At 40.1% G+C, this 14,707-nt stretch overlaps 1 protein-coding gene across 4 annotated transcripts in view; it reads right to left on the minus strand.

Annotated features, from left to right (window-relative positions):
* Positions 1-14,707, minus strand: part of PLXNB2 (plexin B2) — a 114,618-nt gene that overhangs the window by 47,617 nt on the left and 52,294 nt on the right. For all 4 annotated transcript variants that reach the window (XM_061467542.1, XM_061467544.1, XM_061467541.1 and 1 more), the window contains exons 11-14: positions 11,479-11,571; positions 10,204-10,285; positions 5,034-5,206; positions 2,612-2,760 (exon numbers count right to left, since the gene is read on the minus strand). In XM_061467542.1, coding sequence (XP_061323526.1) covers positions 2,612-2,760; positions 5,034-5,206; positions 10,204-10,285; positions 11,479-11,571 — 497 coding nt within the window. The remainder of the gene's footprint in view (positions 1-2,611; positions 2,761-5,033; positions 5,207-10,203; positions 10,286-11,478; positions 11,572-14,707) is intronic.

Here is a 14,707-nt window from a genome sequence, read left to right on the forward strand (position 1 = left end):
AGCTATCTTGTAACTTCATGTGTTTTAACTGCTGATACTTTTGTTGCACACCCTGCTATCTTTCAACTACTGTATTTTCACACCTAAGATCAAATTCCCGTTATAATTACTGTTCTCTGGGAATAAAATCTCAGATAACCCACACAAAATCAGAGGTCAAGGACCATTGGCCAAGAAAACCCTGCCTTAACTAACATTGCTGCAGAATGATAGGTAGGAGGTTTACATTTTTATTTCAAACAGGTAATCCAGAGAATACAAGTATGAAAATGCAATACAGATTCGGCATACTTGAAAACCGTGACAAATGCTTAATGGAGAGCTGATAATACAGTTAGATAAGGCAGTATATACTGTTTGCTGCCTGCACAGGCAGTTTCATATAGGACACACCCGGAGGATCACTGCTCATTTCCGTTGCTTTTTCCCTGCAGGATTATTGCTGTTTTCCCTTAAGTAGTGCGCAACTACTTAAAAAAGAAAAACTCAAATAGAAAAAAACAAATCAAACCAAACACACCAAAACCCCTAAATTACTGGTTATGATGTACTTAAATTGGGACTTATAATAAACGGATTGTAACGCCCCTCTGCAGATCACTCCAGACTTTTCTGCCTGGGTACTGGCAAATGGACAAAATTCTTTAAATTCTTGCATGTCCTGGCATGTGTACGGCTGCCTGATTCTGTTCCTCATCATCCTTCTACTGTGTTCTTGGAAGTTGTATCTTCTTGTCAGGCAGAAACAGGAAATGGTGCCTTTGGAGGAATTTTTACCATATGTCAAGCTAGGGAAAGCAGCCGGAGGCCAGGGCCGGGAGGTGTGGGGGAGAAATGCCATAGCGTGGCTAGCAGGAATTTTAGTTGAGAAAAGTTCCCTCCCCTCCCCAGCACTGGCATTGCCTCCCTTCCCCCACATTACAAATGGAAAACTACAAAGAATGAGAACATGACTTCTTGAAGGCCAACGATTAAATCATCTCAGAGCCAGAAAAGCAGCCTTAAGTGCCTTAAATCTTGCTGCTTTCCTGCCCCTGGGAGCAACTGTCTCCTAAAAATGACTAGCTTTTTACTGCAGAAGGATCGGGGAGTAAGACTAGGCACTTATTAATTTTGTTTAAAATTCAATTAAATAAAAGAAGGTAATAATAAAACAAAAGAATGTAGGAAGATAAAGAAAGAAAATTGTACATATCTATTTGGAGATTTTGAGTAAGTTCTTTTTCAAGGCTTCCCTAATGGAGAACATCCTTCAAATCCTCCTAATTTGTTGATAAATGACATTATGCAAGTTGCATTTGTTCGCGCGCATTACCAATCTGGCAGAGCTCAGGAAACCAGTAATGTTGCTATGATACAAGGAACCAGTCATTTCACTTCTGGCTCCTTTCCATGTATTTAAAAATATCAAAAAGCTTTAGAAAAAGCCAAGAGGCTGGGGAAATTCTTGTAAGGCTATGCTGCAATTCAGTGCAGCTTTTGCAAACACTGAAAATAGGGAATGGGAAAAGATGACTGTATAAAAGTTGGGAATTTTGTAGATGGTGATGTACATGTAAACACACAAGTGACAGCAATGGATTTGGGAAGCAGTAAGAGATAAACAGCTATATACACATTCTTAAGTTCTAGGAGCCTGGGAAGCTTCCAAATGGCCAATCCATAAACTGATTAAAGCTAAACATTTTTCAAGAACTAAAAAACCACTTAGGTATCTTCAAAATCCCTTTTGAAACATGCCACAGAAGTAGCAAAAAAGTTACTGGAGTACACTTTAACTGGAGAGAAAGAAAGACAAGGTTTCAATTGAAGCTGTAAATATCAAAAGCCAATGAAAGATCACACTGCTTAAAATATGCTATTACTCTTAATATTACTACTGAACCTTTGTGCTAGGTTTTTTATTACCTAATGTCAAAAGGGTATTTCCCTCTTGAAATTAGATGCTCAAGATAATCTGCAGGAAACACCTAAAAGAATTTAGGCACTTTGTTTTAATTTTTGGCACTGTGTAAGAGGGTGACAGGTTACCTGCAAAGCATCTACCAATCTGCTTAGGCCATCCAACATCCATGGGCTTGTTGGCTCTGGGATGAAACTCAGCCATCTAAAGCTAAAGCTATACCTATACCTAAAGCCAGGCTTCTTCCCTGACCCCAGGAAAGAAGCTTTGTGGCTAGACTAAACCATAAACATTTAATCTTGCTTTGCCTACTTTCCCATAAATCTTGCATGCTTGGTTGCACTGTGGTTCAGATTCACCAAAGATTTTAATGACTAGATGTATACCTACAATGCCTTTCATTTAAAAACAAATAGATAGTCTTGAGATCTCTGCAATTATAGTTTATGAAAGCTTTTCAAATAAGGAAAAAACTTAATCAATCAGAAGCAGGATTGCAGTACACTATTGTAAATTTGTTGCTGTATTTGCATATATAACAATTTTAAATAAAGATTCGAATGTCACTATGAAATATTGCAGGTACATCACACTAGTTCTTTCTTCTATTGATAATCTTTTATAATCACAGGAAGATCATCTTCTTCTGAAAATGCACAGAGATTCATTTTTTATTCTAAAATCTTATGAAAAGTATCCAGCAATTACCTTGTGGAGACGGAGTAGAACTCCTCTTTGAAAACACATTCCTCGTCTGCCACTGTTATATTTTTTACATCTTCTGCTGTTATTCCCAAATTAGATCCCATTATGGTCAAAAGAATTCCACCACTTAGTGGTCCAGTTTTTGGTTCAATCTGTGTTTGCATGAGAAAATGTTAAAAAAAAAAAAAGCAAAATTAAATACTTCACTGATCTTGTTGCCTTTCCATATTATGTAAAGCTACTTTAAGTTACACACATTTCAAAAGATGTTTCTTGTAGGACCCATACAAAAACACGCTATTTAACTTGTTAATATTAATTTACCATCTATTAGCTTAGAACCAGTATCATCAGCTGCAGATTTTGTCTCCTGTGCCACACACACTGTTACATACAAAACTCTTGCTTGGTGTTTACTCTAAGTTTGCATCCTCCAGTAATGTACTGTGATTTTGAAAAGCAAATGGATCAGGCTCCTCTTGTAATGATCCCGTGGAGCTTTTCCAGCGTTTTTTTGCCATGATTTTCTCCCCTTAGGTTCACATCAGAACAGTGTACCTTCCTAACACACAGTGCTGCTGCACATAGTGTCTTCAAAGGTTCCTCTAGTACCCTGATCTCCCTTAGTGCATCAAATGGTAGGATGCTGAGTACACGGGCTGATGCTAATTAATTAACTTGCAATTAAAATGAGAGCTGAGAAAATTCTGCAGTTGCAGTGGACTTCTCAGTTTGAAATATGACCCAAACAGGCACTTGAATTCTGAGTATTTGTTGGGAGACTAACTTGTTTCCTATGTAATATTTGCAGCACCTCCAGCAAGACCTTTTCAGGTCTTTAGCTTTGAAGCGCTGTAAGTTTACTGTCAAGGATGGTATCAAGAATGATTCAGAGTCCCATAGGCAGTAACTGGAAGCCAAACAAATGCAGCTGCTGAAAGTCTGAACTTAAATGTCTGCTCCATCAAAACCTGAGCTTCTTAGATCTAAGCAAGTCTGAGCACAGGGACATGGCTGCTGCTGCCCAGCCCAGCTCCAGAATCACTTGTTCTGTTTTCCCACTGGTTCAGCTTCCTGAAACTTCTGCCTGCTGGCCATCCCTTTGTACTCAACAATGAATAAACTAGCTGGAAAATGACTCAATGGCTTCTGTAAGTTTCCAAATATTTTGTGCAAATCTGAGGCTAACAAAAGCTTTGCAAAAAACAATATTTTAGTATTTAATCCACAATCATGTACAAACAGTACCCCACGTGAGAACACTTGTATTTTTTCTTTATTTTCCTTTTCCTTCCCACTCAAATATCTATATCTGAGCACAGGTATCGCACAAGTATTCTTCTCCACACTTCCTGTTGAGATTTTAGGGTGTTTGCCTGCCTTGGCAGACTTGAACTGTTTGCCTACCATTTCTTCTTAGACACATCATCACGGTCAACCTCCTCCAGCATGCTGCTGGTCTGCCTGTAGCCAGGCTGCACCCCTAACTGCACAGCCTCAGGAGATTCAGCATCTCCATCAGTTTGAGCCACAGGTTTCAGAACTAAACAGTTCCTTTTGAGTGAAACATCCCTGTTATGATTCTCAGCCTCTGCCACACTCAACGTCTGTGATAGCCTGGGGTATGTTCTCATCAAAGAGTGTGTCTGAAGTTCAAAGTACTGATAGCGCTGTTGCAGCAATTTAGACTTGTTCAGTGGAAGTACATGTCATGCTTTACTTGACAATTATGCCAAGGAAAACAACCTTTGCTTGTTGCTGGTAAGGACAAGGATTTATTACTTCTTCCTTAGGCTACTGGTTCACAAATGCGGACAACAGCCTTCCCTCACCCTGAGTGAATGCTCCAACCACACAGTAAGTCAGGGGTGCTCTTTTGGTCTCTCTGACTCCTTACATTCAACTTCTGCAGCCTTAGGTTTGATTCTGGTGTGGACTGGAAAATATCACTGACACCTGGAAAACACTTTGTGAGCCAGAAACAACCTGCTCCCTTATTAAACACTATTTAAAAGTCTAGTTTGAAGCCTGTTAATGAGCCTGCTAAGTCCTTGTAGTTCCAGGAGCAGTAAACATCTCTTATACACTTATTTCAGGTAGAAAGAACTCCAGGAGATAAAAAAAAATAATCCATGCTGATTCTCAAGAATCAAGTGCCACGTTTAAACTCACACTGCTAGCCTGGCTTCTGGCACACTGAGGACAAAGCCTGAAAAGCAAGGAGTCTCAAAGACTCCATTCAGTCTCTTATTTTGAGTCTTCACAAATCTCTCTGACACATCACTACTGGCATTATTCCCTTGCAGCTATTGCAGAAGCTTACTTAACACCCTAAGAAAAAAGACTTGCCTTTCAGTATGAGCTTGCTTGGAAGCTTTCTTCTGAAAAATAATACAGTGGTAGGGAGAGAAAAAAGCAATCTTACGCGAGTGATTTCTGGATGAGGACACGTGTTGGTGGGAGGAACGCGACAGAGTTTTTCATACACGCACTTGCTGGGCTTGCCATCTTCTTCACACCAGACACACTTATAGTCGTGATGGGCCGCGAGGCATAAGCTGCAGTCGCTTCGTCCATAAGAGCAGTTGTACAGAGTCACTGAAATATGAGCAATAAATGCACTTAAGACGGTTTCCTCTGGTTTAAGGATGTTGAGTGTGTTATACGAAGGAAAACTAATCTTATGTACAAAGTTCAGTGGAGCCGTGTGAAGAATATGCAAACTCTGTACTTAACCCATGAATGATGCTGAGCAAAAACTGTATTTTTCCCTGTATGGAAAATCCTGAAATCTATCTATGTGCAGAGATATGAATAAACTATCAAGAAAACCCAAATACATTTCTGTCACTCAGCCACTGTCAAAACATTTAAGTACAAAGTCTTTTATTTGACTATCCTCAATGAAACTTTTCAAAGACTGGTTCAAACAAACAGGCCCTCCTGGTATACCAGGAGTCAGATGTGGAAGGGTATAAACTCTGCACGGGTGTCAATAGGGACAGACATCAGCTGGCATGGGACCTCTGCCAGTCACTTATTTAAAGGAAAAGAGCTGCCTTTGTGGGCTGTTTCCAGGATATTTGGGCCTTTCCAAAATCATCACTAAAGCCTTAACTGAATAGAAAGTTAACACTTAATGAAGTGTTATCCTTTGTTCAAGTTAATACCTCTTGATTTCTCCATTCTACTCTATATTCTTCCTTTTGCTTTCTCTTTTGTCTTGAATTGCCATCCTGTTGTATGCCTTATTCCTTCCGTAGTGGGGTTTAATTCTAGATTTTTTGAGTTAAGAAATCAGGCCTGACAGCCTGATGAATCATGCACCAACTGTCCCAGACACCAAGCTTGTTTTGGCCCCCATCAATCTCTAGCATGATGCACAGTCACTGAACAAAATTAATCTGCCTAAATAGATGCAAAGCTGAGACATAGCTGGGTGGCCCAGCACCATACGGAAAGCCTGGGCTTGCAAGAAAACATTTGGAGATGCACTTGAGAGCTAGCCCAGAAGAAAACAGACTGAAAAGATGCTGCCCATTTCTCTAGGGGAAGCATGCAAGTTGCACAGATTACCCAGTGTGTGAGTGCTGTGCACCCCAGGGAAGGCGAGCTGATTATTGTAAAGAGGAAGACTTCTTACTCCCTCCTTTTCTCCTCTTCCCTTCATCCCTGCTTCTCTCCACTGTTTACTCTCTTTTTTTTTCCTGGCCATACAGCCTCTCCCTCTCTGCCACCAAGGCTCTGGCACCTGTTGAGTCTTCCTGTAAATCAACTTAACTTACCAGAACATCAGAAAACTATCCAGGTTTCCTCCTGTGCTCTTTCAAGAGTTAAATGTGTTCACAGATGGGAGTGGGGAGTGCAAGACAGAGACTCAACATCTCCCCTTTCCAGTAGTGATGAGCTGGTTTATGTGCTCATTAAGTCTCAGTAAATGGTACCCTTACTGACACTGGGGTTTTTTCAAACAAGAGTCATCCTTAAACATGCAGGAAGCAAAGCAAAGTAAACAGATGTGGGCAAAACAGACTAGGATAGATTCCTTTGAGATTACATATGGTAAAGGCCATCAAAAATTACTATTTAAAGAAAGCTTTTATTCTCAGAGGAGCAGGACTCTAGGGGTGATACTGGCGAATCCACTCTCCAGTCACTAACATTTCAATGCACTTGGTATCTTCCTAGATAACAGCAGCAGCAGCAGCTTTTAAATTCTAAGAGGCTACCATGTCAGATTTCTACTGAAATGAAGAAGTAAAATGAGAATGCTGCTTTTCCATTATTTTTTAACAGTGCTTATTTCCCTGCTAGGCTTGAACAATATTACAGATGTGCCAAACCTGGCTACAGTCTCTCTGAGAGTTGCATGGGAGTACATAACCTCATAAGAACAGTTTTTCTCTAAATTTTGCATATTCTAAAGCCTCAGCATTCAGTTTCACAGCAAGTCTTTAATAGAATAACATGTTTTTATTCTTCCCCTTACACTGAATGACATGATGAAGCCTGGTTTTAACTCCTCTTACATTTAGTCAGCACATTTGCTTGATTTCAGATAGCTTTACCAGCACAAACTCAGATGACACATCACTAGAGGTATATGCAAAACAGAGGGACTTTGGCATTTGTAACAATAAATCAATGAGAAAGAGCATCCATTTGATTCAACTCCTATCTTGAGTTCTCAAGGAATCAATGAGCACAAAGCAGGAGGAGCATCATTTGTCTCATATACAGAGCACATCGATACGGAAGTCACTAAGCAACAAGCATAACTCAAGCAATATTTTCAACAGTTTGTGTGTTAACTCTTCACTTTGTATGTTGGATGTGAACATAGTGCTGAGGAAAAGCCCTCACATCTATGCTCCAAATTGCTTTTGAAGGAACCAGATTGCTTTCTTAATCCAGCACTCTGAAAGGTTGCTATTGTACAGGAACTTGAGCAGGTAACATTATTAAGCAAATCTTCCCCTTGCCTTCCTAAACCCTCCTTTCCTACCCACACTGCCCCATGACCTCCTGGTATGGCACGGGAACATGATTACTGAATTACTCCGTTATCTCCCATCAGCTGGACAGGAATTTTCATCCCACCCCTCAGTAAACAATGTCAGCACTGCAACATCTTGATGTCCCTCACATCCAGTTGCATAAATGTAACAGAGAAAGCCTTGATGCATTAAACACCCCCCCGTTCACTGATCAGCTTATTAAACGTACCAGCAGCAAGCCACTCATTAGATTCAGACTCTTATCCATCACCTTGAGATACCAGCTGTGAAATCATTGATAAAAAGGACAAAGGATGAAAGGGATATATTGGATTTCTTACTGTTCAGAACCCCTGATGGTGTGAGATGTAAAAATGCTATCGCAACTTAGCATTCAGTAAGTGTAAAAAGAAAGAGTTCTTTCACCAGCAGGTTCAAAGGTGCTTCTCAGCAGCAATCACATACCCAAAGCCAATTCTTTTCAAGATGTATAAAACCACGCTCTGGATTTCATATGGCAAGGAAATTTAAAAGCAGGAGATAATTTGGATTAAAAAAATCCCTTTTATACCAAAAAGAGATATTTGCTGACAATTTTTCAATTTCCCTCTTGCAAGGGCTCTATATTTCAATTTGAAAGATAACACTTCTTTAATAACTCAGCTACTTTTTTTTTTTTTTCAGTATTTTTCCCAGTCTTGGAAAAAAAGACATTTAGAACATTTGGTCAAAAATTCTGCAGTTCTAAACACCACAGCCTTTGAAATGGAAATCAAGACAGTGTGAGATTGTAATATGACTTCCCTGTAACATTCATGCCAGGTCCTCTTTTAAGTGCTTTCAACACTGCACATAGAGCCATAGGGAAAATCTTCTAAAAACGTATTTCTATGCTGCCAATAAGAAAGGGAATAAATTTAAATAGTGTACAGATGGAAAAATATGGTCTACAGGGGAAACTACTTGGGGACAGTATTAGTTTTCCTGATGTTTATTCGTCACACAAGTAACAAGCGTGTTGCCTCACAGTTTTTGCAATATTATGCCTTAAACTCCAGTTCAACGAAGCGTAAGGTAGGTCCCAGCTTCTAGGTACTGCTCCAATGGTTTTGATGGGATTTTCCTCAGCTTAGCTCAGGACTAGGCTCACAGACATAGTTACTTCACTATTGTATGTTGAAATAAATAAATAAATGTGTATTTACAAAGGAATTTATATTGGAGACTAAGTCTTTGTAGTATATAAAACACTTCATATACTTCTTTTTGCCATAGAAATGAATGAATAAAGTCTTGAGCTGAAAGAACACAATGTTTCCACGTATTGCTGGTTGCCAACAGACATAGAGATTGCAGAACCTGTCTGAGATGAGACACAGCTGAAAGTTGAGATTTCCGGTGATGCCCCTATGAGCAGCAGTGAGAAGGATCCCTTTCTGCTGTTGGAGAGTGAAAGTTCATTGGGGAAGGGAAATGGCCATTGAAAAAAATTAAAAAAATCAAACTACTTAAGTTCATTGGAACTGTGACGCTTTGCTTTTACGATTGCTCTTCAGAGCACAGCAAACTTGCAAATTGTAGAATCATAGAACAATTTGGGTTGGAAGGAATCTTCAAAGGTCATCAGGCCCAACCCCCTGCAACAAGCAGGGACATCTTCAACTAGATCAGGTTGCTCAGAGCCCCATCCAACTAGACCTTGAATGTTTCCAGGAATGGGGCATCTACAACCTCTCTGGACAACCTTTTTCTGTGTTTCATCATGGCAAGTTTCTTCCTTATATCTAGTCTAAACTTCCCCTCTTCTACTTTAAAACCATTACCCCTTGCCCTATTGCAAAAGGACCTGCTAAAAAGTTTGTCCCACATCATTCTTATAAGCCCCTTTTAAGTACTGACAAGGTTTCCTTAGGTTTCCCCAGAGCCTTCTCTTCTCCAGGCTGAACATCCCCAACTCTCTCAGCCTGTCATCATAGAATAGGTGCTCCAGCCCTATGATCATCTTCATGGCCCTCCTTTGGACCTCCTCCAACAGGTCCACATCTTACTTAGGACTCTGTTGCCGAACACAGAACTCCAGGTGAGTTCTCACAAGAGCAGAGGAGAGTGGCAGAATCACTTCCGTCAACCTGCTGGTCACACTTCTTTTTATGCAGCCCAGCACACACTGGCTTTCTGGGCTGCAAATGCACACTGTTGGCTCGTGTTGAGCTTCTAGTCAACCAATATACCCAAGTCCTTCTCCTCAGAGCTGTTCTCAATACACTCTCCTCCAAGTCTGTATTTGTGCTTGGGATTGCCCTAAGCCATGTCCAGAGCCTTGCGCTTGGCCTTGTTGAACATCATGAGGTTGTCACTGGCCCACCTCTCAAGCCTTTCAAGGCCCCTCTGGATGGCACCCCTTCCCTCCATCTTGGTGTCATCAGCAAACTTGTTGGCAACACTGACATTTAATTAAGGAGTTTAGTCTTAATAACTTCTGAACTGCCAGACTTGTTTCACCCAAACCAGTAAAACCTACAAATTTAACATTCACATCAAGAAGATATAGATTACTTACTGTAATTAACCTCCCTGTAATTTCATATTCATACCTACCCATCAGTTTGCTGTCAATCTTGACCTTATCTGTTCTTATGGATAAGTTAAGTTGTAGAGTCTCATTTGCACTGTAGGAGAACTGGAAAAAATGACAAAATAGAGAGACATATATTTTTATTTGGCAAGGTTAACTTCATGTGATTTCTATGATTCTCAATAATCAGAACTGTGAAGGTTTTAGAAACTATCCCAAACATTATGGTCTTTTTTTTTCATCTAGTCCAAATACATTTATAGAAAAATGATTTAATGAACCTAATCCTTCACAGTCAATTGTCAAGTTCCAAGGGACAGCAATATCTCAATATTCACTTTTCATGAAGTTCATTTACATTTGGTTATGAGTATCGAGGCTGCAAAGGTACTGTTCAGATTCAGTAAGTATAGCTGCTGGTCCTGCTGAGTTCTCCCTTCCCACACCATCTGGTCCCATTACTTCTGTGGACATGGCAGTCTCGTGACACATGGAGGGAAAATCTCTTGCATCTTTTACAGTGCAACCCCCTCGTTATTGCCAAAGCACAAGGTTCACATGCTCCAAGACATGAGCTTCTGCTCATGTTGAAAGACAACACCAACAACAAGTGGTGGAAAGGGAAAAGAGCAAAGAAAAATACAATGGCTTTATAAAGCAAATGCTTTGTGCTATGCTCAAATGCTGCATAAATGCTATTAGTTTCCAAAACTACTCTGTTAGTAAGCTTGTAAGACATAAAGGTTAAAATCAGCATAACATTTGTGAGTCCAACTTTGAGCTTGGTAAATAGACTATTTACTTAAAAATACTATTTCCTTTCTCTGTAGAATAAACCAGAGTGAAAAAAAACATAGGTGTTAAGCAGCCAAACAACATACTGATATCATTCCCATTTTTACAGATGAAAAATAGGAAAGATAGAGTTTGAGTGCTGGAGGGAGAAAGCTCTAAGATCTCAACTTTTATGCTCAAAGGTTTCAACAGGTTGCATAAAAAAGTGAAGAACAAATGAGTAATGGTCCTGAATTTCTCCAGAGACAGTTCAATGAATCTGTGGATTGCATAGGTAGAGAAATCAAGAAGAAAAATTGGAGTCTTTAAGGGGAGACCCCAGGAGCTCTGAGCCAAAGCTGCTGCCTTTGACTGCTACTGCCAAAGGGGAATCTCCATCACAGGTGACTTTCTTCTCCGAGAGAAACTAATATTACCTGTATATTTCTGAACACATGTGGACACTGGAACAGGACTATAAGAACAGAATATATTTGGTAGATAAATCGTATTTGTGCATTTACCTCTTTACTCATGAACGAAAATATTCCTTCCGCTGGTATGTCAACAGGAGCTTCAAATTCAAACTGGCTGTTTCCAACCATAAATTTTTTATCCTATGGAAGAGAAAAGTTCAGTTTAGGCTTCTTGTATCATCACCAAACATAATAAAATATCACCAGGCAATATCCTGTTCAGCACTGGAAGCAATAAGACCAAAGGGAGAAGTCTAACCAGTTAAAGTCATCTTCTAAAACAGAGCTAGTGAAACACTGAGCCAGTGGAATCTGCTACCTTGCTGCACTCCTCCAAGTTTCAGTAAAGGTGGCAGCACCAAGCAGTACAAACAAAGCAGGACATATCTAGCATTCTATTTTAGGGAAAAAGCCAAGGGACGTGAATATTGGATGGCTACACACATCAGATGTGTTATTAACAGAGCTGTGTGAGTTCTGCCCTTTACAGTTTTCCCTGTAGGGATCCTGGGAAGAGCAGGAATGCAAGAATTGCCTGGAAAACTGGAATGAAGGTCTCTCAGATCCTGCTGGCTTTGTTTCCCTTGCCTCACCATGACTCCATCTGTGATTTCACAGGGCAGCCTTTGATGGCAGCATCAGCTCAAGAGTATTCCTGCCTCATAGATACCTTCCTCCCCTTCTCTTCTCCCTAGGCCCTGAATCCATTCATTCCTGCCTTTAGGCAGCATTCAGACCTGTGCCACACTGAAAAAACTCTCAGCTCAGCTGTTCTGTGATTCAATTGACAAAGACAAATCCAAACAGGAAAATCTTTGGAGGTCTAATAAGGTTATCTTGATACTGGTACATCTGTCTCTTCTACTGTGCCAGTCTTTCAAGGACTCAGCCAGAGAATGCCTCTCAGAAGTTGTATTCAATATGACTGATCAGTACTAACCTTTCCTCTCTTCTTTTGGATGAGGCTATGCCCAAGAGAATGACAACAGTTTGGACTTACTTTCAGAGGAAGGAGGGGTAGAAGAACAATGAACAGCTTCTCCTCTTTTAGACTATCTCCATCCAGTGGAAGTCCTCACAAGGAGATTTATGCATTGTACCATAAATGTTCACAAGTTAAGTGGGGCATAAAAACCGTGTGAGCTAATTCGTCTACCCTCAGTTCTGCATTAGCAGTTTTAGAAGCCATCTACCTCTTCTACTCACTGAGTAAGCCCAAACCTTCACTGGTAATCTCTACCTAGAAATAGAGATGCTTATATGCACAATACATACTAGTGTACTTAGTCACCCAGGATAAGGCAGGTTGTGCATTGCTTTTTTAAGCAAAACACAAATTCAACCAAGATTATAAAGCTAGCAGTTCAGACTGACAACATAACATTCATTTTTGCTTTTTCTAAGCAAGGATTTAGGAAGGGAAAACAGGAGGCAAAAGGATATATACCAATGTCCTAATCAATAAAGGCCTTAAATGTGCTCATAGTTGCATGACTGCTTGCTCCAAGCACACCGTAATGCCCAGCATATCCTGTGGCAAAATCATTCTACATGAGAAGCCAAATGCTATTTTGCATTTGGGTTGCAGGCAAAATCCTACAAAATGTCTATCCATGGCTTCTCCTGAGCCACCCTGCCCTCAATGAGTGTTTACCAAGTAGGTTATGCCCTTACTCAAATAAACTTCCAGTAACCAAAGTTACTGTTTCAGATAGCATGACCCCACAGGCATGAGTGCGTGTACGATTACAACTATTTCATGCCTTACTTGTCTGTTTTCACATATACTTAGAGGTCTGTGTATACAGCTGTAGTCCCTGTGTGTGCCTATTCAAGTCCTGGCACTGAAGGCATTATTATCTTGGCTTTAAAAGTGTCCCTCTGTACCAGGATGTATGGAACCGCTCCCATGACAGAGATGACATTTCCACATGGCTCTCGCCTAAAAGAAAAATGTTGTGACATCCTGGGACACCTATTGATTCACAACTTCTTTCCAGCCTAGGTCCTATGCATTCATCTGACTACTTACAGAGACCTGAATTCCACTTAAGCCTTCCCAGTTCCATGTTAAATAACTGCATACTAGGTTTGGTCTGTAGACAAACTGTTAAACATTGCTACCCATGACAAAGCATTCAATCCACAGGATGTGTCTCTGCCTTTGTTAAAGGTAATTGATAACTCACAGGAAAAAAGAAAGGAGAGAAGCTTTTTCATTCCCTGTTCTCTACAAGTAGTTCAGAAAGATTAAAATTCTTATTCACAAAATGATAAAACAGACAAAGGAGATTTTGGGTTCCTGCTGCTGTTTCTCCTCCTTGGAGGAAAAACGTCCTCTAGAAGTCAAATTCAGCACATCTAGATTATGCATCTGCCCTGAATTTGTTCTCAAGAGAGAACGGGCTCTTCCACTTATATCAAAGGAGCAGGGAAAGATTTTCATCGTGTGCAGAAAAACAGCTCTTCACGATGTTAAACAGAAGAAATGCGGTGTGAGTAAAGTTTTTTGAATACTTTTCTATTTTTACCAAATAGATCTGTGGCCTAAGACAAGCGCTGTGTGCCTCATCTTGCACACAGCCAGACATCCTACCAGGGACAGGTCCTGGCATCTTGGAGAACAGACTAAATTCACCAAATTGCTTTTCTTTGTTTATGCATATCTTAAGGTCTTCAAGAAGCAACGTTTGTTTTTGATCACATCTATGTATAGATATGCATGATCTTGATATATGTATAGTGTAGTGATATACAGCGTGATCTTCACATGACTGTAGGGCTTAAGGGCTGCTTTTACCTTTCTCTCCAGACCTGCTTACCCTTTTCCATCCCTTGGCGGGTGTAGAAGGGGTGATAAAAGGACTTTGTAAGCTATAAAGTACTTCAGTTTGGCAAAGGGAAAAAAAACAAACCAACCCTCAAAAAACAAGAGCCTTCTTTCCCTTGATAGATGGCTGCTAGCTAAAGCAATCGATGCAGTCTCCAGCATATCTGTCATCAATTCACGTTTATACAAAGACAACACAGAGACAAACAATAGAAACTAAGAACAATACTTGAGCTATCACCTAAAGAGTGGGGTTTAAGCTTCGTTTTTATCAAAGTAACAATACCATTTTATGCACTTCTAAATTATAAAACAATTTTAAGTTGGGGTCAAACTCTTGACTTCTTAGAAGCTTTATAATTTACTTTCTGGAAGCAAATAGTGAGAAAGAGAAGCCTTTGCTGCAGTTGAGAAAATACGTGATCTTCTGGTTTGATGGTTACACAC

Source organism: Pezoporus flaviventris, unplaced genomic scaffold (genome assembly GCF_033815535.1).
Source record: "Pezoporus flaviventris isolate CSIRO_AGI_PZ_B2104156 unplaced genomic scaffold, CSIRO_AGI_Pfla_v1 ptg000045l, whole genome shotgun sequence".
In the NCBI taxonomy this organism is placed as follows: Eukaryota; Metazoa; Chordata; class Aves; order Psittaciformes; family Psittacidae; genus Pezoporus; species Pezoporus flaviventris.